General features: G+C 36.6%; 2 protein-coding genes across 3 annotated transcripts in view; one reads left to right on the forward strand and one right to left on the reverse strand.

The window, feature by feature from the left end:
• Positions 1–26,264, reverse strand: part of LOC106665347 (flotillin-2) — a 176,306-nt gene that overhangs the window by 3,150 nt on the left and 146,892 nt on the right. The window contains exon 1 of one of the 2 annotated variants that reach the window (XM_024226909.1): positions 17,215–17,323. The exons of the other annotated variant lie outside the window; for it this stretch is intronic. Coding sequence (XP_024082677.1) covers positions 17,215–17,308 — 94 coding nt within the window. The 5' untranslated portion in view covers positions 17,309–17,323. Of the gene's footprint in view, positions 1–17,214; positions 17,324–26,264 lie in introns of those variants that run through there. 2 annotated transcript variants of the gene reach the window in all.
• On the forward strand, positions 1,377–25,244 carry LOC112126917 (glucose dehydrogenase [FAD, quinone]-like). The gene is made up of 8 exons (XM_024226906.1): positions 1,377–2,517; positions 6,056–6,311; positions 9,172–9,411; positions 15,892–16,112; positions 17,814–18,094; positions 18,181–18,463; positions 22,006–22,140; positions 24,029–25,244. The coding sequence occupies exons 1-8, from the start codon at positions 2,269–2,271 to the stop codon at positions 24,404–24,406; spliced, it is 2,043 nt and encodes a 680-aa protein (XP_024082674.1). The 5' UTR covers positions 1,377–2,268; the 3' UTR covers positions 24,407–25,244.

Here is a 26,264-nt window from a genome sequence, read left to right on the forward strand (position 1 = left end):
AGATATTGAAGCTTTCCTCCAAAATTTGATAATTGCAATTTATCTTTATAATTTTCATTTCAACCAATACCTTACATAAAGATTAATTAATTGAAAGAAGTTATTTGCTCAATCGGACCACGAAATATAATGGGGTATCTTTATACAGTTATATAAAGACTCTTTCTTTTGTTTATCCTATTGCTAGCCTATCTGTACCTTGGAGCCTCACCAATTGAGGATAAAATAACATAAATAACACACACACACACACACACACACAACATAATAAATGAAACATAATATTCTGGTTAGCATTCACTCTACCCCAGAGGTATTCCATATGCTGCCAGATTGGACGACTACTAGGCTAATCTTAGCGACATGGTGACTATACACAGTGTGTGCATGTAGGCCAAGATAAGGAATAAATAACATGGACAGTTTTCAACAAGTAGCTGGATCTCCATTTGTAACTTGTTTGTTAGTTAACTTCTTTAGTTTTCGCTACTCACTGATGTTGACTTCTAGGACCGAAATCGGTTTTGGCCACCAAAACTCAATTACATGTATACAAGACATTACTGCGACCATCTTGGACATACAGAATGAAACTGTTGGGTTCTGCCAAGCTATTTAACATCCAGCTCATCCAGTCCTTCTAACCATAAGCCCTCAGAAAAAAATGTCAAAGCTCCTTACTGCATCACTAACCTTATTATCCACAATGACCTCAACTGATCCAATCCTGTGAGCATAGTCCCATAGCACAAAACAGACTTCGTTTTTTTTTTTTTTTTTTGGCTGCTATATTCGTTGGGAAGTCGTTCGTAAAATGTAGATAGAGGATTGCCACAGTGTACTTGATATCTTGGGTATCATAAACATCTGTGAATAGGCTTTGCCATAGCAAACTGAGTATGTGCGATAGGCCAAATTATCATCCAGGTGTTTTTGCTATCCTAGGTGGTTGGAGGTCAAGGATCTTCAAATCATAATGAAGTTCAATGTTAATGGTTAAATAGGAGTCGGCCTTTTTACGACTTACACTCTGCGACCAGTATTGGTTTATTGTGCAATCTACATTATTATCCAGAGTTGCTCATTAAGCTTACGTCTTTTTAACAGATCCCAAAGCTTTTTAAAGAGCTCCTTCAAGTCTGTGATTTTCCTCTCCCAGGAGTAGAAATCTCAGCCTTCATAGGCTTTCACACCAACAGAGGGCATGTTCCACTGTTTCTTGTTCTTTGTGGCAATATCAGGCGTGTTTCCGGTTCTATCCATTCTATCTGTTCTATCCGAGTCTATTCATAATCCTCCAGAGTTAGCAGTCCAACTATCATTCTAGTCCTAACACATCCTAGGTTTAGTAGTTCTGCAGTTAGTTTCTAGATGATCCTTTGATGAACTTTATTGCATTAATCCGCCCCTAACCCTAAAAACTATTTAGCCTAATCTAAACTGACCTATCTCTAACCCCGCACGTGTGCACTGCCAGGGAACGCGAAATAGAGGACGCAAAAATAAGAATCTCTGCTTGCATAGGCCTTTGCACAAACAGAGGACTTGTATTCTTACGGCAATATCAGGCTTGTTTCTGCTGCTCCGAATCTACCCATGTGACCCATCCGGAGTCAGCAGTTCAACTATCATTCTAGTCCTAGTATTTAGTAGTTATGATATGGTCCTTTGATGAACAAGGATTTTTTCTCCTGGGTTACACTTTGAACGGAGAACTTATTTCATTTTCTGATGGATCTTCGTTTTTGGTAGTTTCGTATGCGGCAAAAGGGTTCAGGGTTTATAGGTGTCCTCTTCGAACTTCCCATGGGCAGTTAACGTCCTCTTCGTTGCCCTGCCCTGGTTATTTTGTTGTTATGTTCATGTCTGACAGGGCCCTGGTGTTCCACCCAAAGTGTTTCAAACAGAAATTTTACCACCGACTAGGTAGTTGCCCTTAATGCCACCTGGCTGTAAGCCCTATTTTATTTTTGAATTGAATGATGAGGGATGCATGGAAAACAACGAAGAGTTGTTCAGTAATTGCTATTTAGTGTTTTGTTTACAGAAAAAAAACCCGATGATTCATAATTTCACGGTTTGTACGACAAATGTTTACAGTCGTCGGTGTCGGTTGTGTAACGAGTTCGTTGGACGTGCTATTTTTTCTTGTGCACAGGTGATCGGTTAGTACCGGCGGAATCGAAAACAATTCTCGGTCTCGTGGGATTGTGAAATACGAGGAAATGTTTTATAAAAGAATCAAACGGCTGACGTCGGTGGGACATTATGGTTCTGAAAGTGCTCAGGTTCTTGTCGATTGCTCGCATAGCGCTGTCCTACGGGCCCAGCTTCGCTTTCGCCCTCGTCCTGCGTCTCCTCATCCTCGTCGGAAGGCCGGATATCGAAGACAGGGAAAACAGGATCAAAGACATCCAACCTTCACAGTTGCGATCCCATTACGATTTCATCGTAGTCGGAAGTGGTTCTGCGGGGGCTGTACTCGCCAACAGACTATCAGAATCAGCCGATGTAACAGTGAGTAGACACATTCACTCAATTTTACCCTTTCACTCTTCAATTTTCATAGATTTTAGCCAATGGGTTCTTCAATAAATCTCAACTCTCATAGAAGATCACGATATTAAACTAGATCTTTGTTATATAAAACACGACCAATGGATAAAAATCTCTGCTTATAAATTTGGCAGAAAACAGCACATTAACAATAAACACGACTGGCACTTGGGCACACTCAACACGCCATACAAGAATGACACATCTACACGGAAAACAAACGAGAAAGCGCACATTTTGAGCGCTGAAGATGATCTCAATAAAGATCGAAACGTTGGCACGATAAAGAAAATGTTTTTCTAAAACTTACGTCACACCAGACCGCATCTCACGATCTCCAAATAATCATTAACAATAAACCCGACAATAACAAGAAAAACAGTGGCCTCTTTCAGACGAGGCGGTTTGGTTGATTCAACTAAGTTGCTCGGTTGACTCTCAACTAGTTTACTGCCGTGTGAAGGCTCGGTTTCACACGAGCAAACTTGTAGAATCAACCTCTCTTCCCAACAGGAGGTCAGTCCGATGTTAGAACCCGAGGAAGCAGGAGCACTTCTTGTGCTTGCTCTTCTGCAAAAATAGAAGAAAAAAGGAGGAACCACAGTAAAGAAAAGTGTGGGTTTACCGTTGTTTTAAAATTGGGAAACGTGCGCTTTCTCTCAAATACTGTTGTGCTACTTCCCTCCAAGTTTCGCTTCTTTTAATTTTATCACTGTACATCTCACAACACATATCTAATATCACGGGGCTAATACGAATATCTTCAATGAACTGCTCCAATTTGAAACTTGCAATTGCAACGCTTTCCTTGGTGAACTCAGTTGACTCAACTAGGCGACTGGTGAAGGACGAATGCCCTAGCAGTGTCTTCAGAGTTGAGTCAACCAGTGGGGAAGAGAACGTGAGCGGCACTTGTGCCTGGTGGCCACCCGCCTGGGCGGACGAGTTGACTGCGTGTGAAGGGGTTGGGGCGAATCCCAAACATTTTGCTACCACGTTACACTCCTTGACACTCGTCCGTTCAACTAGTTGCCTGTCTGAAAGAAGCCCTCAATCAATTGTCACATACATTTTTACCGACAAAGACACGGCATCATCAATCTTATGATGTGTTGTTAATGATAGATGACTTGCACTTGCGAGCAAACATTAAAACCCGTCTGGCGTGCTACGCAGGTAATGATTCAAAACATCACACATCATGCAATAAAGTTATTTTGTTAAAGTCTGAAGGACGATTTTTGAAAGGTTCAACGCACAACAGACGTTCGACGTTGCTTGTCTCGTTTAAGAAATCACAACACTTATTATGCTAATTCTTTCACTTAAAGGACGGAGAAAGTCTGGGATTTTTTTCCGAACCAACGAGCCGCATTGGCCGTAAATAATTGCCACAGCTTGTTATTAACAAACAAATCTTCACCTTAGGGGCGAAGGTTACCCTAAAGTAGGCAGGGAGAGACATTCCGTCGTCTGAGACCATCAACTATCTGTCAAAATGATACTTTTGTAATTGGCTAACTACTGCAGAATCTTCTCTTCTTCTTCTTTCTCACCAAGCTCTCAATACTTCACAACCCAGCAGGTGCTACGCTAGACATCATCATGCTTTGAGCTTAAAGAATACTAATAAGCGTGTTATGCTCACCAGCATAGCTACCTCCCTGTATTAAAACAGCATCATTATGCCGGAGCAGTCTAGGACTATGTAACACCACTCAATTAGCCATGATATAACGCTTGCGTTTAATGTATGAAAGCATATTGGCATGGTTTGATAGAGGTCAGAAAGGCCTTTGATGTTGTTATGACTGTTTGGTATAGTGGTATAGTCAGCAAGATGATGGAATATACCTTCTCTCCCTACATAATAAAAATAGTCCACTTCTATCTCGTATCTAGATAATTCCGAGTTTCCTTTAAATCATCCCCCTCCCAACCGAGAGGTATTCCTCAAGGCTCTATCCTAGGACCTATTTCAATAAAATACCTCACTCTAAGAACATAAAAAACGGCTCTTTTCTCTGACGATATCTGTCTCTACTCCTCTTCTTGGAATATAGAACAGATTAGACAACGCAATCGTTGCCAGCAGCCAAATCGCGCTGCATAGGAAAATTAAAATTAACCATTTTTGGAAGATTAGTGCGCGAGTAGGGACCGGCCTGCTGGCGCATAGAAAAAAAACAATTGAATCTATAACTGTAAAATTTCACTTGCAAACTTGTATAAATCGTAAACGGATCTCAATTTTCCCGCAAAATAGTTAAACTAACTATAAACGATTAAAAGTGTTTTAATGAAATTATCAAATTCAGTGTAGTAGAAACAAGCAAACAATAAAACGGAGGCAGTAGTTTTCAGCAAGCCCGGGTCGTTGCTTATAAAAAGATCCAATTTAAAGGTCCACCGTGTCGTGGTCTGAGTTGGTCAAATACCTTGGGGTGATATTGGACCGTAAACTCACTTTTTACTCTCCATGTTAATGATAAAATGTGCAAGGGAAAGCGACTATCTGTACTTTCCCCTGTGATCTGTCGCCAGCCAATAAACATTTTCTGTACAAGGTGGTGGTCAGGCCGATGCTCCTGTATGCCTACCCGAGTCTCACATGCAGGACTAATGTCGCCAGGCTGCAGGTTGTGCAGATCAAGTTTCTGAGGCTTGCGACAGACTTGCCGCGATATACACGCATATCGGAACTGCACAAAGCGACAAAAGTGTTGATGGTGATGGAATAATTCAGAGATATAACCATTACATTTTTTAAGTAATACGAAGCCAGTACCAATATCATCTAATGCCAAATAGGTAATTATTGCTGCAGGAGAATAAAGAACGCTGTCCTATAACTTGGCCATGACAGCTGGAGTGTTAATCTAATATTTTTCCCCTAATAGAAAATAATGGTATATAAATAATAAAAAATTCGTTGTAACTTAACCAGTCGGAGGTAAGTGTCGCTAGAAAGAATCTCCACTAAACCACTGTTATAATGTATACATGTATTTGTGAATAAAATTTCTATTCTGTCCTGTTCTGAATACTGGAGGGGATCTTCCTAGATTCACAGCGTTCGACGGCGTGTGGCATGCGGGTTCTTATACCAATTAAAGGGCGTCCTCCCTAACACCTTATACCTAATCCTTCGCTCCTACATCAAAGGACGATTCTTCCGAGTTTATTCATTGCCTCCGGAGTCAGCAGCCGACTATCATTCTAGCCCTAACACATTCTATGTTTAGTAGTTAGTTTTTAGATGATCCTTTCATGATTAATCCGCCCCTAACTTACCTAACCTAACCTTTTACCACCGAAACTTTTGGTGTGTGTCTTTTTTTCACTTTTTATGTATCTATTCTCACTTAATACAATTTGTATTATTATTTTGATTGGAAGAGATTTGATGGAAGGGTGAAATTTTCAAAAGATTCCATTGGAACATTTCAGTCGAGACAATTTGGTTAAATTTGTCTTTTGCCGGTTTTGTCAATTTTAGGTCCTGTTAATAGAGGCTGGGAGCGATGAGCCGGTCTTAAGCGACATTCCTGCTCTCTACTCCGCATTGCAGTTAAGCCCGATTGACTGGCAATATAAAAGTGAACCCTGCCTGCGTTCCAATTTCGGCATGAAGGAAAACCGATCCCTCTGGCCGAGAGGGAAGGTCCTGGGAGGAACCAGCGTGCTCAACGCGATGCTCTACGCCCGTGGAAACCGGAAGGACTACGACAGCTGGGAATCTGCGGGAAACCAAGGTAAAGTCATTCCACAAAGCTTTATCGAATTTTTTACTTAAATATCCTAAAAAAAGGTTACATTAAACACTAAATATTTGTTCCTTACAGTTGCTATAAGCTCAATTAACAGATACAGTTCAAACAGTTCTGGGATGTGGAAAAAACCAATCAAATAAAACCATGTAAACGTCAGACAGTAGTTATGATGGACTAGGCCTGAGTTAAAACAGAAGAAACTGGATTTCTTCAAAAGGAAGAACAGCTCAGGAAGCACTGGCACGTAAAAAGGTCACATCCAATAATCAATCAGTGAATGCATCCAAAATCTCCAAAACCTGGGAAAACACAACCGTAAAGTACCTTGGGTGCCAGAACACCAAGGAGTCTGGCTGACGAAATCGAAAAACCACGGACCCATCACAGGTTGGTTTACAAAACAAAAGGAGAAGAGGATAAAATGCAGACGTATCAGGCACAGTAAACCTATGATTAAAAAACATCCACCAAAACTGGCAAACAGATTGCCACAGTCAGACAGGATAAAACTGAAATTAAACACCTACCGAATTTGAGTATATTCAATTATGAAGGTTATAGAATGAGGAGTAAGAAACTGCCACCCATATTATCTTCGAATGTGAAGTAACTGTTCAATAGAGACATAATCTAGGATATCAAGAAAATCCGGGAAAAGGAATTGCAGCAATGAAAGTCAATGATCTTCTGATACTCCTATCCATAAAACGTACTGTGTACACTTCCTTGGGTTCTAGCCTGACTCACTCTAACCTGGAACTGACACAAGAACAAAAAGACAGAAATAGTCAGACGTCCGAAGACTACCATACAAATTTCTATCAAGCAAATCACACGTATCGACAAAAACACTACTAAAACCGATCCGACATATGGATAAGAACTATGGGGCACCGCCAGTCCTATCAATCCAGAGTCCTCAGAACCATTTCCAACACACCTTTCACAATGATCTCCAAATACCCTTCGTAAATACACCCGATACATGTCCAGCACAGCCCATCTCTATTACCCAGTCAGGTGATCGAAGCGGAAATGGCCCCGAGACCCCTCCTAATCAATAGCATGTATCTATTGAGAACGGTGTGCTGGCTTTCCTCAGTATGTTCAGATTATGATCTGATAGCCCATATACAGGCTCCGAACCTATACTTAAGATAATAAGGACAGAATCCTCCATCTCAGAATGGGACCACACAAAACTAAAGGAGGAGTGGACGAACTTCAGGAACCTAGGACAAACCTAGGAAGGGTAAAACTCAGTGGAGTACTGGGGCAATCTGCAGGTCACTGAGAAAATCCCTACCCAATTTGACTATATTCAATGATGACCCTATAGGTCATCATCCCAGGAGGAAGAAACTGTCACCCACATTATCTTCGAATGCGAACCTAGGGTTTTTCAACTATCAACAGAAACAGCATCTATCAAAGCCCCTAGGTCAGCCAGATCTAAGTTAACCTTTTAAGTCCATTACAGTTCGTGGTCCGATTGACCAATTAACATTTTTCAATTAATTAATATTTATGAAAGGTATTGGCCGAGATAAAACCTTTACATTTTAAGGTTCATTCAACCTGATGATATTTTATCAAGAAGACACGGGTAAAAGAATTGCAGCAATGACAGTCAATGACCTTGTGCTTTCTTAAAGAAGGAAAGAGTCAATTGAACTGAATTAAGAAACCATGTAAAGTACAACAGCCAGAAGGCTGCAATGCTTGGAGGATTATCTCCGTTTTCTAGTATCCTTCTCATCATCATCATTCTGCAGCTTATCAGGCCCGTTCCAGCTCCTCGCAGGACCATTTAAAAGAAGTCTTCTGCTATTTCAATGATCAACAGAAACAGCTTCTATCAAAACTTCACTTTCAAGACCCCTAGGATAGCCAGACCTGAGTTTACTTTTAAGGTTCATGTAGCCTGGTGATGTTTCATCAAGAAGACCCGGGAAAAAGAATTGCAGCAATGACATTCAATGGATCAAGTTAATTGAACTGACTCAATTTATCAATTTCCAAACGCATTATTAACGTATGGATGCGCTTTATTATGGATGAGCGACAAAACCCACTTCATATGAAGCCTATGTATTTGAAATAATCCTTAAGAACTGTCCTAAAGTCGACAAGTTTATTTCCTATCTGAAGCCTTGTGGCCTACATTTACCCCCTGCTTGAAAAAAGCTCAAGTCTTAGCATTTTACTTTTGTACGTCTTCTAGATCGAGATGCTTTATGATTTCTGTATTCTGTGAAGTTAAATGGTTTCGGGGTGGCATGATTTTTGTAGCGTAAATCATTTGATTTGATTTTCGTTGATTTATTCAATTCGATGGTTTCAGTCGAAATGTGTGCGAGGTGAAATTTTTTAGCACGAGCTGAGGACAAAATAAGAAACGACTTATATAATGGCCGTCTGCAGTAACAACCGGCTTTAAACCTATTGACCTATAATTTTTGGTAGATACGTTCACCGGCTGGGTTTATTAGCTTGCGCAATATTTAAAAAATAAACATAGCAGGGGAAGTTTTTTTTCTCTAATTTTCACTACGTTACAATTAGAAGTAACATTAATCAGCTCCATATAAATTAACTCAATTTTAAAATTTTGGAAAACGTGGCAGAGCACTGTCATCCTTATAAAAAATTATGTTGCAATTAAATTTTGTTCCATACTCTGACTTATTTGTAGTGGGCAAATTATGACGATAAATTTTAATTTAAGAGTAAAATTGACCCCTCCCCTTCAACAACAAGTACATACTGTTTCTTAGCTTTATGAAATATCTTGTTATTTCCGGTATTTACAATGGACGAACTTCTTCGATAACCTTTCCAGGCTGGGGATACCGCGATTTGCTGCCATACTTCAAGAAGTCGGAGGATGTTCGTATAAGAGGTCTGGCTGAGAGCGGCTACCACGGCACTGGAGGGTACCTCGGAGTGGAAGAACTCCGATATTATTCCCCTATCACGGAAGCATTTTTGCAAGCAGGACGACACTTGGGCTACAGTGAGGTCGATGTCAATGGACGTTGGCAGACCGGTTTCACCAAATCACACTGCACCTTGCATCAAGGTAAATAATATATTTGATTACTTTTTTTATTCTTTGAGTTTACGCGTTTTGGCTTTCTTTCAGTCTGAACCGTTCAAATCCGTCAATCCTTACAATATTCAGTTTTTTGTTGAAAAGGTGCGACAGAATTTTATTAATTATTTATTGAAACAACAATGCGCGCAGCCGTCGTCCAAATATAGGTTGGTTTTTCGAAAGAGAACGCATGTCTGTCCTAGTAACCTTGGGTTTACAAACGAAGTTTGACACGGGAACAGGCTGGCCATGGACTTGAGTCCGAAGGATTGACGTGAGGATGTATATCGGGCAAAGAAATTCCTGCGTTTCTTGTATTACGATGAGTCTTCAGGGGGGAAAACTTGGCCAAAACCAACTTTTAACCAAACTAGACCTGTTTCGTTCAGCAGGTTAATACTTGCCGAATTAAGCCAGCCAGAGACATGAGTAAGAGGTGAATGACTGAAATGCGAGGTGTTTGATGTTATGCTGCAAGTAAATGGGTAAAAACGGGTTATACGTCTTCAATTTTACATGTTGACGCCGTTGAACTAGGTTTGTTGAGCATAAAGTTTGAGGTGCGGGATGGAACATTTTTGCGGTTTCTCAGATGCTGTTTATTTTTCGACTATTTCGAATTGAGCTGAATTAATCATCTAACCGTCAGAACGTACTACATGACGAATCGTTCCTTCGAAAACGACAAAGAAACAACCAGAATTGAGAGGGACACTAATTTTTATTATTTTAGGGGTTTTTGAGGGCTTGGGCTTTCTGAGGAAATTCGTGATAGATGTTTCTGCAACTCCAAAAACAAATAAATTGTACTAACCATTTCGGACATCAATCAAATTCATCAGGGAAGAACACCTCTGGTCATTCAAGCTTAAATACATAGAAGAAGTTACAATCACAAAAAAATCCTTAGCTGCCCTAAAAGCATTAGAAAAAAAGATCAAAATAGTCAGTGAATGCATGATAATAAACAAAATGCCAAGCTGACCAGATTATCCGTACGACCTATAAGCCCAGGATCTATTCTTGGGATAACAAGATCAAACATAGACCCCCCATCCATCTCAGAATGTTTTCACAAAAAACAAAAGGTGAAATGAACGGACTTCAGTAGTATCAGAAAGAACCCTCACCAAAACTGGCCATTGGAGTGATGGCACTACATACCGGTTACTGGCATCTGAGAAAACACTCGATGAAGACTGGCGGTTTTGCAATAAGAGGAAGAAACTGCCACCCACTCGAATATGAAGGAATTGTTCATCACTACAGACTTAATATAGGATATCAAGAAGATCCGGGAAAAGAATTCCAGCAATGAAAGTCAATGACCTTCTGATACTCCTATCTCTAAAACTGACTGCGTACGCTTCCTTGGGTTCTAGCCTGACTCACTCTAACCTGGAACGAAGAGTGCAACTACTTAAAAGAAGAATCGAGTCCACTGCACTGATCTAAGGAACTAGAAAAAGTAAAATAAGTGCTTGGGGGAATACCCCTGTTTCCTAGTATCGTTCTCATCTTCATTATTCTGCAGCTCATCAGGCTCGTTCCAGCTCCTCGTAGGTCAGGACCATTTAAAAGCTGTCTTCTACTATTTCAACGATCAATAGCCACAGCTTCTAACAAAACTTCACTTTCAAGACCCCGAGGTCAGCCAGATCCCTCTGATATACATTCATTCATGTATCCTGGGACATTAAGTTTTGCTGTCGAATACTTGTAGAAGTCGAACTATGCCAGGAGTGGGATATGCCATTGGTGAATGGTTGATGCCGGTTTTAATGTTCCAAAAGGGGGACGTCGGTGGCCGCAACGGTTTAGGCGTTGACACGGCGCTCATCACTGTAAAGTAAAGGTCCCGGGTTCGAATCCAGCAGCCCTGCATTCGAACCCGACATATTTACAAATGGGCTTTTTTTCAAAAACATCGGCATCCTGAGGGTTTATATGACCTCTGCTGTTGCGAACCCTCGTTGAAAAAAAATGTTCCGAAAGCGAGGAAGACTCGTTTTGAACTTTGTCCATAAAAATGCAAAGTTTTTTATGATATTCGATGACGAAGTTCCTGGTCCTAATTTTTGACATGCCAGGAATTTTTTGAAACATCTAGTGGCATTTTGGTAAAGGCCAATAGCTTTTGTGACAAAGGATTTTCGGTATCTCCCGTCCGAATCGAACCGTTGCTCAATTTCAAAGGGTTGACTCCAGAGCAAACTTTTTTAATTTTTTATTTTTTTTACGATGGTATTTCAACTACGAGGATATTATGAACCCTCGGGGTAGCGGTGCTTTTGAAAACAGCCCATTTGTAAGCATGCCAGGCTCGAATGCAGGGCCGAACCCGGGACCTTTACCTTCCAGTAAACTTTAAGCCTTTTGAACATTTTATTGCTACCTCTAAAACTTTAAAAAACAAGAAAATTCACAAAGATCAATAATTTCATTTTTCGTTCTAAAAAATAATTAGCAGTGCAACAGGTCGGGGAAAGACACACCTCACATTGAGATTTGAAATGTTAAAACAAGTTTGAAGGTAAACTTGAGGGAAAGTAGGATGACAATGACAATAATGACTTAGCGGTTCATAGTGGCAAATCGTAAACGGTTAATAATTGACTCATTTAGCATTGTAAAAAAATGAGGGTGAATTGCAGATAACGCGGTCCTATTTCGTTGAGTTGTGGTTTCGAGAAGTTACAACACACGGAAAAAGAGCTAAAAGACAACTCTCTTTTTAGTTTGGAAATCACCCTACGCACCTTTCAAATCAGTGCTACGTTTTTGAATTTGACAAAGGAAGAAATTTGTTAAACGGATGAAAAGGATTCCTTCGAAAAAAATTCAAAAAATAAAATAACTTCAATCTTTCGTATTAAAAACAGAGATGGAAATAGAAACTTTATTTGACATAAAGAAAAGCAAGGAATTTTGTTTGAGATTACTTACTGTTAAATTCCATGGGAAAACAACAAATCAGAAAGAATGTAGGTATTTAAACAATTTCGAAATTTTCTAATCCTATTTCTAAGTGCACATCCACCATTCATTATTTTACAAAATCAAATATTTTCTCTAATCAATAATCATCATGGTTTTTTAGTGATTCCGTTTATAGTGGTAAGAGATATTGTTCAAATTTGTTATTTCCTTATACTTGGGTAGTTGTTACTATCAATTGTCACTCCTGTCTAACATTTTAAATTTGAAATTAACCTTTTTTATTTCAATTCAACCCTTTTACGCATAAAATTAACCCTTTTTACTTTCAAATTAACACCCACTTTTCAAATTTACCTCCTTTTTTACTTTCAAAATGATCCGTTTTTGTTTCAAATTACCTTTTTTTAACTTTAAATTGACTCTTTTTAATTTTAATAATCAATAATCATCGGGATTTTATAAGTATTTTCCTTTTATAGTAATAAAAAATATTGATTAATTTTTTTTATTTCCTTGTATTTGTGTACCTCTTACTATCAACCTTTACCCCGTAAAACTAACTTATTTTAATTTGAAGTTAACCCTTTTTAATTTCAATTTAATCCTTTTTTCGTATAAAATTAAACCCGTTCAATTTTAATTTAAAATAAATCATTTCTATTTTAAAATTATCGTCATTTTTTACTTTAAAACTAACCTTTTTTTTACTTTACACTCACTGCTCTTAATTTTAATAATCAATAATCTCCAATTTTTCTGGTGATTCTTTATAGTGATAAAAATATTGCCTTTTTATTTCCTTATATTTGGGCAGCTGATACTATCAACCTTTACTTCCGTCAAATTAACTTATTTTAATTTGAAATTAACCTTGTTTTTAAATAACAATTTTACCTTTTTTAATTTCAATTTAAACCTTTTAAATTTTAAATTTATCAACTGTTACTCCTGTCTAACTAACATTTTTCATTTGAAATTAACCCTTTTTAATTTCAATTTAACCCTTTTTTGTATAAAATAAAACCCGTTTAATTTAAAATTATCGTCCTTTTTTCAAATTAACCTCATTTTTTTCAAATTAACGTCTTTTTTACTTTCAAAGTAAGCATTTTTAATTTCCATTTAATTTTTTTAACTTTAAATTGATTCTTTTTAATTTTAATAATCTCAAGGTTTTCTTGTGATTCCGTTTACAGTGATAAAAATATTGCCTACATTTTTTCTTATATTTTGGTAGCTGTTAATATGAACCTTTACCATTAAACTAACTTATTTTAATTTGAAATTAACCCTTTTTTGCATAAAATAAAACCCGTTTAATTTAAAATTATCGTCCTTTTTTCATATTAACCTCATTTTTTTCACATTAACGTCTTTTTTACTTTCAAAGTAAGCATTTTTAATTTCCATTTAATTTTTTTTTACTTTAAATTGATTCTTTTTAATTTTAATAATCTCAAGGTTTTCTTGTGATTCCGTTTACAGTGATAAAAATATTGCCTACATTTTTTCTTATATTTTGGTAGCTGTTAATATGAACCTTTACCATTAAACTAACTTATTTTAATTTGAAATTAACCCTTTTTTGCATACAATTAGCCCTTTAATTAATTAAAATTAAATAATATATTAATTGTCCTTTTTTTAAAAACTTCTTTTTTTACGTTCAAAATAACCCTTTTTAATTTCAAATTAACCTTTTTTTACTTTAACTTTTAATGCGTGGTGATTAGTGACCGTTAGTCTATGATTATTCGGAAATTGAGATGCGGTCTGGTGTGGCGTAGGTTTCAGAAAAACATTTTCTTTATCGTGCCAACGTTTCGATCTTTATTGAGATCATCTTCAGGGCCTGGGGTTTACAAACATGTTTAAATTTGCCAAATACATGTAGGATGTGGAAAAAAGTGAAGTTATACAATGCAAAAAAACTTTAACTTTTAAATTTTATTTAACCAATAACCATCGAGGTATTTTAGTTATTCCCTATAGCGGTTAAAATATTGTTTAAATTTTTTTATTTCTTTATATTTGGGCAGATATATTTATAATTCAACTTAATCATGTTTAATTTCAAATTAACAATTTTTTGCCTAAAATTAACCCTTTATATGTCAAACTTCCTTTTGTTACTTTCTAACTGATCATTTTTAATTTCAATTTAACATGTTTTCAAAACTTTCAAATTAGTCCTTTATTTTCATTTTGTTGTACTATCCATGGTTATAGTATAGATGAAAGGTATTAAAAAAAAACCAAGAAATCTGGTGATGTTTGGACTTTCGGGCTATTGGCCCGTCTTCTTTTTTAATACCTTCATCTTTTTATTTTCAAATTGGCCCTTTCTTTACATTATAAGAACATTTTAGACTTTAGATTATAGAATTGTACGCAGGTAAAGTAAAATTCCTGTATATTTGAGAATTTTTAAAAAAAATATTTTTATATTTTATTGTACATAATTTTTAATTTTAATTGTAATTAATTTTATATGGTGTTCTAAGAGACAAATTACTTTATTTTAAAAAATTCTCAAATATACAGGGATAGGGATGCTTATATTTCATAACATCTTGATGCTTTAAAGAAGGTTTGATTTGAAATTAAGACGCGTTAATTTGAAATTAAAAAAGGTTATGTCTAGGCTAAAAGAAGGTGAAATTTGAAATAAAAAATGGTTAATTTGATGTTATAAAAAGTTATTTAGTCATAAGAAAAGGTTAATTTTAAGTTACAAGGGGTTAATTTAAAGTTAGAAAGGGTTAATTTAAAGTAAAAAAAAAGTTAATTTGGTTTAAAAAAAGGTTATTTGAAGTTAATAGCCCAATTATTTTATATTACAAAAATCCTTAATGTACAGATATTTTACTTTAATTGCTTAAATTTCAACCATCTCCGAAGTTTTATTATTACTTTAAAGAAAGGGTTAATTTTAATTTGAAATCGGTTAGTTAGAAGTAAAAAAAGGGGTTAATCCAAAGTTGAAAAAGGATTAATTTGCAATTAAAAAGGGTAATTTTAAAATTAAAAAGAGCTTATTTGATCTCAAAAGGGTTAATTTGAGTCAATGGCAGTTAATTTTGCGCTTCCAGCTTTCACTCGCGCGATATCGCATCGCATCGTAGGCAGTGCTGATAGGGGTGTTAACGGGTTATCTACCCTTAACTGAGACAGTCAATTTTTCCTTCACAGCTGCATTCAGTTTTGTCAGTTAGTAAAGAACCCTTGCATATCCCATTTCCGTTGTTACTGAATGTAAATTTAAGATATCTATCGTTAACGTGGTGACGGAAACAAAAAATTCGACCTTTAAAGGATAATTCTCATTATTTTTGGATTAGGTTTTAAATTAGGGCGGGCTAGGGTTAAACAATAGATTTCAACTAAAATGAACTAGGTCACTTTGTGCATAGGTATTTCAGAAATGTGTCCACATGTAAATAGTAATGTGTTAGCAATCTAAGTTAGTTTCAAGCGCTATTCAATTGTCCAATACGTTGTTATCATTATAATTATTATGTTTAGGTCTTCGATGCAGTACTGCTAAAGGGTTTCTACGGCCGATTAAGGATAGACAGAACTTGCATATTATACTCGATTCTCACGTCGAGAAAGTATTAGTGACAAACGACTTCGGAACGTTGAAAGCGATTGGTGTCCTTTTCTCAACACCACATATTCAAGGGATAAAGATATTTTCCAACAAGGAAGTCATATTGTCCGCTGGTTCCGTTAACTCGCCTCAGGTAACAATTATGAAGTTTCTGTGGGCAGTGTCAAAAAAATAAAAAAACCCTAATAATTATACATTGTAAAATTTTGGCTTAGACAGGTTGTTCTAGCCTGGGACGTGTAATTAGACTTGAAAACAAATTTTTGGTAAGAGGTCACAACTTATCAGTTTTGGTTATGGTCTGGCCAACGTCATTAGGCGATAGTGGGGGGTTGCTTCCTCTGTCCTTATTCCTTATCCTTTTCACCAAACGAACGAACCTTTTTCACCGTCTCCACTTATCTGCAGCGACAAATATTAAAATTTAAATTGATCATTTAAGGGGTAAGGCCTAGGGGGCTGAGATGTACCATGTCACACACGGAAAGACTTTCTAATTTTCCTTCTTCAGTTTCAACAACCAGATTTAATAAAAGGCGTTTGAAAAATAGGTTTCTTTTCTTTAAAATTAATGTGAATTTCTTAACATTTCAGCCAATAATTGACCTAATTGCCAAGGAAGGGGACGAGATTTGGTTTCAACAGTTATTACTTCATGATGTTTATAATAATAATAATAATAATAATAATAATAATGAGGTCTTTCACGGTAATTTTTATTTTCAACCTGCAGCCATTTGAGGCGTCCTGATCTGTTACTGACTCTCTGATTTTGTAAGAAAACTAAGGCGATATCCTAAACTGCTAGCCTCTTATTTGTACCTCAGGTTGACAACTACAGAATAGTTATAAAACATACAATACATATATACATCACCGTCCTATAGAAAAAGAGAAGTCAGGTCACATTCACTCCCACAGGTTACTCGATATTCCTCAGGGCGGGTTGAACCCTCACCATTCTCGCTAATAATTTACTTTTTTAACTCTCAAGATGTCACACACTCACCCAAGAGTACTCGATATTCCTCGGGGCGGGGTTGTACCCTCACCATTCTCGCTAATAACTTACTTTTACTCTCAAGATGTCATACACTCACCCCAGAGTACTCGATATTCCTCGGGGCGGGGTTAAAAGCCCCTTCGTTTCACGTTGATAAATTACATCCATTCCAGTAAATTAACATCAACACAACACAAACACTATATACATTTACAAATCCCTATATCCTGACCTGTCTGTGCTACCTGTTGCCGTGCACGAAGACGAAGAACAGGTCCAACGAATATCAAAATATTACCAATAAACGTCAAGTCTTCTGCAATCATGATGTTTATATTTTCAGATGTGACGGAGATAAACTCCCAGACCTTCAATGAGAATGTATTGTCTTTATTCCTCTCTTACATAATCCAATTATTGTTTGCAATACTAACAAACGCTTTCCTGCGCAATAACAATTACAAATTTGTTATTTTGCTTTGCATTTATTGATGGAGTCGATCAAGAGAGAGAACATCGGCTTATATAAAAACACTACTGGGCAAGGTTAAGTGAGTAGGTCAATAGATCCCAACTCAACGGCTCATCATGATCGGATCAATTGATCAAAATTTAACTCATAAGAACAAACTATTTAAATTGATGGCTGGATCTACAGAGAAATGAAATTGGCGGATTTGCTGTTAATTTCCTCACAAAACTTTGAGATATCCTTTTTAAAGATTTGATTTCTGTTGTATATTTTATCCTTGTACGTTACGAACTTATACGAAATAATTAACGTTTGGCCGATGGACAATTTTGAATTTTTATAGTAGCGAAATTTTTCAGATTTTGATGTTGTCGGGAATCGGCCCGGGAGAGCATTTGAGAGAATTGTCGATACCCGTGTTGGTGGATTCGCCCGGGGTGGGCAACAATCTTCAGGACCACATCGCACTCGGCGGGACGACCTTTTTGATCGAACCACCGGAGGAGTACGGCCCCTGGGAGCAGGCTTACGTCCTTCCGAATGTCCTGAACGTCAATACTCTTCAGATGTTCATGACGAAAAACACGGGTCCTTTGTACGGGACGCCGACGACCGAGGCCATGGCGTTCGTCAACACGAAGTAATTTTAAACTATGAAAAACAAAATAACACAGAGGATCTCTGTCCATTTGGTATCGGCGTGTAATCCATCTGCTGCGTTAACAGGTACGCGAATAGAAGCGAAGACTGGCCCGACGTCCAGCTCTTGTTCGCCAGCACAGGAGACAACGCGGACGGCGGCCTCTTCGGAAGAAGGAACAACGGCCTCGCAGACGATATCTACGCAACCGTATTCGAACCGATTTTGTATAAAGAATCTTTCACTATTGTGCCACTATTGTTGAGACCTCGAAGCAAAGGTTTTATCCAACTGAGAGACCACTCGCCGAAAAGCCATCCGATTATAGTACCAAACTATTTATCGGACGAGAGGGATCTAGAAATAATGGTAAGACGTACATAAAATTAGATTTCTCTTCTAACTTTTATTAGGCCAATAACGCTTCGTTAAAACGTTTAATTAAAACTAGAGAAATGTTTCAATAAAATCGATTAGTAGCTTTTAAAAGCTGGTGCTTATTATTACATTTACAGCCTTATTAGTTATTACATTTCAACATGTTTTTCTGACATTTATCTTTTTAATTGCAAATTAACGTTTTTTTTAAATTCACTAGTTTTCGTGGTCCACTTGACCAATTGTATTAATATTACAATTAATTAAGGTTTTTAGTTGAGATAAAAAGTCAATGTCACGAGCGGGATTCGAACCCACGACCTTAGGCTAGATACGCCGCTACTCTTCCACCTGAGCTATCGTGACTTCGATCCACTCGGACACTAACTTCCCACCTCAACCCCACCATTTGAATTTTCCCTCCCTTTTGCCATTTTTTAAAATTTAAATTACCCGTTTTTTTTACTTGAAATTACGCTTTCTTTAAGGTATTAAAAAATTATGGAGATGATATGAATCTCATGAACAGTAAACTTCCTGTATATTTGAGAATTTTTAAAAAATATAAATAATTCGGCTCTTAGAAGACTGTGCAGCTTTTTCCCGTAAAATTAACCATTTTTAAATTTCAAATAAACCATTTTTAATTTAAAATTAACTTTTTTTAACATCAAATAAAGCTTTTTTAATTTTAAATTTTTTGAAACCCTTTTTCTTAACATCAAATTAACACATTTCAACATTAAATGAACCCCTATTTAACTTCTTAATTTTTTTAAATGTCAAATTATCCCTTTTTAAATTTAAATTCACTTTTTTGAGCTCTCAGAAAGCTATAAGTACCGTTTTTTTCAGGTCAATTTTTTTTAAATTTCAATTAAACCGTTTTTAATGTAAAATTAACCTTTTCAACTTCAAATTAAACTTTTTTAATTTTCAATTTTTTAAGCCTTTTTCTTAATTTCAAATTAACACTTTAAATGAACTCTTTTCAACGTCAAATTAGCTTTTGTAAATTGTTATCTTTATTAACATAAATTAACTTTTTTAAATTTCATATTAACCTTTTTTTAAATTCAAAATAACCCTATGTTTAAAGTTTAAACAAAACTTTGCCGATGGCATGAAATACAAATATGTAAAGTAAAATTCCTGTATATTTTAAAATTTTTTTAATAGAAATAATTTGGCTCTTAGAAGACTATGTAGTTTTTTCCTGTCAAATTAACCTTTTTTTTAAATTTCAAATAAACCATTTTTAATTTCAAATTAACCTTTTTAACTTCAAATTAAGATTTTAAAATTTTAATTGTCTTAAAAACCTTTTTCTTAATTTCAAATTAACACATTTCAACATTAAATGAACCCTTTTTAACTTGCTAAATTTTTATATGTCATATTAACCCTTTTTAAATTCAAATTCATTTTTATAATTTCAAATTAGCCCTTTTCAACTTCAATTTAAGCCTTTCAAATATGAAATTAACCCTTTACAACTTCAAATAAACTCTTTTTAATTTCAAATTTACCTTTTTTTAATTTCAAACTAACCTCTATTAAATTGAAATTAACACTATCTTTAAAGTAAAAAAAAAATTGGAGATGGAATGAAAAACAAGCATGTAAAATAAAATACCGGTTTATTTAAGATTTTTAAAAATATGAAATCATTTAGTAATAATTCTCCTGTCCCTTGAGCTCCTAGAAGACCATACAAAAATGAATTACAATTAAAATTATATAATATTAAATGTAAAACAGATTATTTGTCTTTTAACCTGTTTTTTTATGTGTAAAATAATTGGGTAATAATAAAAGGGTTATATTTCAAATTGGTTAAGGAATTTTTAAGCATTATATAAAAGAAGAATCCTTTGTTAATATTTAATTTTATATAAATTTTAATTTTATTTAAAGTTNGCAGGAATTTGGCTTTACGAGCTTACATTTCATACCATCTCCTAGGTTTTTTGATGTTTAAACAAGGGTTAATTAGAAATTAATAAGGGCTAATTTTAAATTTAAAAAATGTAATTTTAAAGTTAAAAAAGTTAATTTTTAAATTAAAAAGGATTAATTTGGTGCAAAAGAGATTAATTTGACGGGGTATATAAAGATTTAATAATAGACAATAAGTGTTTTAATATAAAAAATCTCTATGGGTTTTGACTATTTATGAAGCCAACCAATCCCACTCTCATACCACTGTATTTAGTTGCGAAAAACTGCACATATCCACCATTACTTATTAACTTTTAAATGTCCGATCTGTAAAAAGCTAATAAGTGAGTATGTAAGCTGGGTGGAGGATTTGAATGAGTAAAATTGCTGATGCTGGGTGTTGGTCTGCGAGTCGGCGAACTCAAGCTGAATCGACATTTGTCGCTATTGAGTCCGACTTCGCGCGCGAATTTGTTGAACTACGTTCCTCACTGAAGATGAAGCAATCGCAAAACGCATGACGGACCCAAGCCGGTTCAGCATGACTAACAATGTATACATACGCTCACGTTGCAGAACATTTCTTCGATTTACTGCCAAGGTGAGCCTTTAGAGGCGAAAACTTAAGCAGCTTATACTTTTTAGTTTTGTACCATAGAAAAATATTATCTTGCAAAAATTTGTACGCTGTAGGAAAACACTTGAGGTTCAATCACTTTTCTACCAAAATTACCTTTCAAATCTATTGACCGACCTGCAAAACGTGATCCATTAACAAATATAAATTGGAAAGAGCCAGATCGGGGTTAATTAATTTAACCTTGTCGCCATACAGGGTGGTACAAAGAGCATGATTTCTTCATACTTAAAGAACACTATAGGCCAAGAGGACATATTTTTTGGTTTACCGAACCAATGCTAGTTTTTTTTAATAAACAGCACAGTACGATAGCCAGACTAAAATGATTGGAAACATCATTCCTCAGATCCCAAGAAGAAAACTCACAATATTAACAAGAGAACATTAATTTAGGCTGAAAGATAATAAGTCAAGACACGTGACCATGAAGAATCTTAGGACTAACCGATATCGTACGAATATTTGTCAGAGCCGTCAACTCTTTTTAGTGCTGAATTCGTGAATACATCTTTTAACTTTAGTCAGACGTAAATTTTAATTGGAAAATTGTAGCTGTAGCACGAAGTGACTTATTTGACATGGAAACCTAGCAATTCGTTCTTATAATGCCGTTAATTATAGGATCAAGATCATTTCTCATATTTTTGAATAACGGACCTCCTCCCCGTCCCAATTGCTCGTTCATTCACAACGATGTTGACAGGCTTCAAAGGGTTTGGACATGACTTGAACACAATGAGCTTCCCTCGATTAATTACCTGCTTTCAACTCATTGGATTTGAGGCACTTTAATTACCAAAACACTTCAACGTTTGAGCTAGTACAATAGAAAAATAGGATCGCACAACTTTACAGCTTATCATACTCATCAGTAAAAAGTCATCATTATCGAGTCATCTATTAAAAAGTCGACTCAAAGTTATCCAGAGGTTATAAAAGGTTGCCCTTGTAGGTGGAAGGTGCGAAAATAGCATACGAATTGTCGCAAACGTTGCCGTTCCAGAAATACCGGGCCCGGCTCCATGACATACCGATTCCCGGGTGTGACCGCTTGGAGTTTCTTTCGGACGAGTACTGGAAATGCCAGGTGAGTAAATTCAAAATTACGTAACTACCGCATTTACGGTCCATCTGAACTAACGTACGAACCGGTTCAATTTTCTGGTTTGGATTACAATGTTTTAGTGTTACACGGATCATCAACGGAGAGAAACAGACAAGTAGATTTTTCGCTCCAGATATAACTGTTTATATGTGGTACTCTTGGGCAATGAACCAATTGGTACTAATCCTTTGTTTAGAGAAACATTCCATAATTTTATATACACGCAGTCTTAAAACTGCCGTTCTGTCAAAATGAGGCCAGGCATATAAGCAGGAAGAGGATAGAAGGAATTATCCTCGTTTTTAAAAGATAGTTCTTACTCTTGATAGTTTGAGAGTTGATAGTTCCTTCTTATCCTGTTTTGATAAGAAGCTGTTGAAAGCAACAAACTGTGAGTAAGAATTATCTTTTAAAAAAGATTAAAGAACATATTCACCCCACGTTTGAATTTTGTCTTTTCTGACAGTCTGTCTGTTTGTCATTCTCTATCTCTCACTGTCTATTTTTCTGTCTGTCTATTTCTTTCTCCCTCCCTCTTTTTCTATCACTCTCTCTCTCTCTCTCTCTCTCTCTTTCTCTCTCTCTCTCTCTCTCTCTCTTTCTCTCTCTCGCTATCTCTGTTTCTATCTCTCACTCTATCTATTTATCTATCTTTATTTATCTATCTCTATCTATCTCTCTTACTCACTCTTTCGCTCATTCTCTTTTTATTTATTATCATTTTCTCCGTTTATCATCTTTCCTCTCTCTCTCTTTCTTTCTTTAGCTGTCTTTCGGTTTGTGGGTGTATCAGTCTCTATTTATTGCTCTCTCTTTCTCTCTCTCTCTCTTTCTCTCTCTGACTGTCTTTCTTTTTTTCTTTCTTTCTCTAAGATTAGTGGTATCTTTAAAAATTCAAACTTTTTTTTTTGGCCTTATGGTCTAGCATATTGGCCAAATCTCTAAACTTCAAGTTTGAAATGTATACTTTTGTATTTTATTTTGGGATAGGAGCTTAGAGAGAGAGGAAATTATTTTGGGATTACGGGTAAAAGAGAGTATAACGGATATTGAGGTAGGAAGAGGGATATTATTAGAAATTAGAGTGTTGTAGAGGGACTCTCGGTTGATGGAGGTATTGGGACAGGCTAGTAAAATATGGTTGGAATCAGCTATGTACGAGGGGTCGCAGGAACAGTAAGGAGAGTCTAGGATATTTATTTTATAGAGGTGGGAGGGAAGACAATTGTGGTTTAGGCGAAGCCGAATTATAGAGGTGAGAGAATGGCGAGGACTATTGTAAGATCGGAACCAAGGGAAGGTAGGAATGATAGGTTGGATGAATTTATAAAACCTTCCTTTTGTGCTGGCGGAGTATTCATTTTGCCAACGGAGCCTGCAGTAACTATTTATGTGGGCTCTAATGATGGGGGATAATAAAGCAGGGACTGCCAGCGGAGGCCGCAGTCTTGGCCAGCCTGTCCGCTTCATCATTAAATTTGTTGTTGCTGTGGCCTTTAGTCCAAATTATGTGCACTACGGTGCCTCTATTGGTTAGTTGAATGGTGGCGTTAAATATATGAGATATTAAAGGGTGGTTAGAATTGTGGATATTAGAAATGGCGGATAGGACACTCTGACTATCGGAAAGAAGACTCTTTTTTTTTTGTATACAATTAGTAAATTTATGTGTAAAGCTTAGTTAAGGTGTCTTTTATTGATTGATCTGTTAGACTTGAACAAACATAAATACTCTTCCTAAACTGGGTTAGAGAGCAAAAGCAGGTAGATTACTTAAGAGGAGTCGATGTTCTAAACTATTGATAGAAAACTTAATGTAGACATCGTACTTAAAATATGAACTTAGAGGAATGATATTTTTGTATTTCAGGTGAGGCATTATACAATGACAATCTACCATCCGGTCGGAACGTGCAAGATGGGGCCAAAATGGGACGGTATGGCCGTCGTCGACCCAAGGCTACGGGTCTACGGTGTCGGCAACCTTAGAGTGGTCGACGCGTCCATCATGCCGACCATCGTCAGCGGAAACACAAACGCTCCGACGATAATGATCGCGGAAAAGGGTGCCGACATGATAAAAGAAGACTGGGGCATGAAGCTCCCGCACGACCTCGGACGTGTCAGCATCGTACCGTTGACCTACCTGCAGCGACCATACCATATACAGCCATATCCTCAGGTGTACCAGACTGTACGTGTACCCGACCCACGGCCTCCCTCACGACAGCGCTATTACGGAACCTGATTACTTTATAAGTTAATTAAAATGTATTTTTTATTAGTCCATTTAAAAAAAATCGTCATTCCCCTGAGGTCTTTATATTTCAGCATAAAAACACAATAAACTTTAAAAATCGTCACTGCGATCATTCTTTATTACTAGGTTCTTAAAAACATAATGAACTGCAAAATCTATTCTGGGATATAAAGCTCCCTTGTATAATTAATTATTAACATCACTTATTTAAAAACAATTCATGCCTGATAAGATAATTAACCAAATATCAGTGCTTGCATTTTCCAAGTATTGATGGTGTTAACGGTTAGCATTTTTGGCCGAGCGCAAGCCAAACTCTACTGCCTGTAGTAAGTTTGGTAGTTCCCGATTATTTTGGTCTACCTGTCCTTGGTGTTTTAATCAGTCAGTTCGACTTCTTGCCATCCTTAGTGGAGGGTTTTTACCCCAAAATTATTATTAAAAAACTGAAGATTTGATAGGCAGACGGAATTGATGAGAAACGGCCAAACTTCAATTTGACCAGATCTGTTTTACTGCTTGCTTCATGCTTTGTTGCCTTTTTTCGGCTAATTCGGCCTAAGACAAGTAAGTAGTTGAGAGCGTCAATCCGATAAAAGATTAAAATTGTACCGCTCCGCTGGCATGGTTGATGGGCAAAATTAACAAAGCGCTTACGAAACCCGTTGAATGGAAAAGAGAGATGAGACCGACCAAGGAAAAGAACGTGGATCCAGATGTAGTAAAAGGAAACCAGAGAGAACAGAGCGCTCAGCTGGAAAATGGAAAACGTCTTCCTTGTACATTGAGGACACCCAATTCATTGGAGAGCTTGATTGGGGGCCAAATGTTTGGGAGTAGATGTCATTCACTTGAATTATTTCAGTATTTTTATGTTTTTGTCTTTGTTTAACCTTTTATTTTTGTACAAATTATTTTTGTTGAAGTTTAATTAAACATATAAATTTAAAAATAATAACACAAATATGAGGCAGATGAGTCTCTCGGTCTTACGAGTACGCCATATGGGAGAGTAACTTTTTTGTCTTCCTTCACTATAAATAAAACTTTATTCATTTTTTCATTCATTCACACTGAGAGGCAAAAAAAGTGGCCACCCTCTTTTTTTTAGTAAATACGTACTAATCGCAATCGTTAAAATTTTTATTTTTTAGAAAAATGTAAGATGTACGGAGTTATTTCCTTCACTTGAGTTCATCACAGCTGGCATTCGATGTGCCATCGATTTTATGAGATTCTGAATATAGTGCTGTCGAATATTTTCATAATCCTTTAACACGCAATTCTTAATTACTACTACATGCTGACCCTCCAAACAGTGAATCGAATCCCGTGCTAAGTAGTCACCAACGATCCTCGCTGTGTGGGGCCTTGCATTGTAAAGCCTAAAAATAAAACGGTCGCCAATTAATGGCATAAAGGGACAACTTCTTCAAGTAACACATCCTCAATGTATCGCGCAGCTGTTAGGGAACCCTTGATGAAGAGCAAGTTGGTGCAAACGTCCAGAGAAGTGCCTGTCCAAACCATAACACCACCACCTCCATAGCTTCTCCGGAGTGAAAATGTTGCAGGGATATGCCGCTATGTTAACTGGCACACGGACACTACTGGGTCTGTCTTCACCCACGAGTCGAGTGCCCGTGTGTCTGTTTAACTTGAGTTCATCGACTCGCAGACCAGAACTCATCATCTACGATATGCCGCTATCCTATTCTTCTCCAAAAACTCTCTCGGCTGTTATAAAACCTCGACCAAACTTGGACTCATTCGACAACAAGATTTTAGTCCAATCTTGCACAGTCCAAGTTCTGGACCAGTGGCCTCCTCGCACGTAATCCAGCTT

The sequence above is a fragment of the Cimex lectularius genome, unplaced genomic scaffold (assembly GCF_000648675.2).
Source record: "Cimex lectularius strain Harlan isolate CLEC.00 unplaced genomic scaffold, Clec_2.1 scaffold9, whole genome shotgun sequence".
Taxonomy (NCBI): Eukaryota; Metazoa; Arthropoda; class Insecta; order Hemiptera; family Cimicidae; genus Cimex; species Cimex lectularius.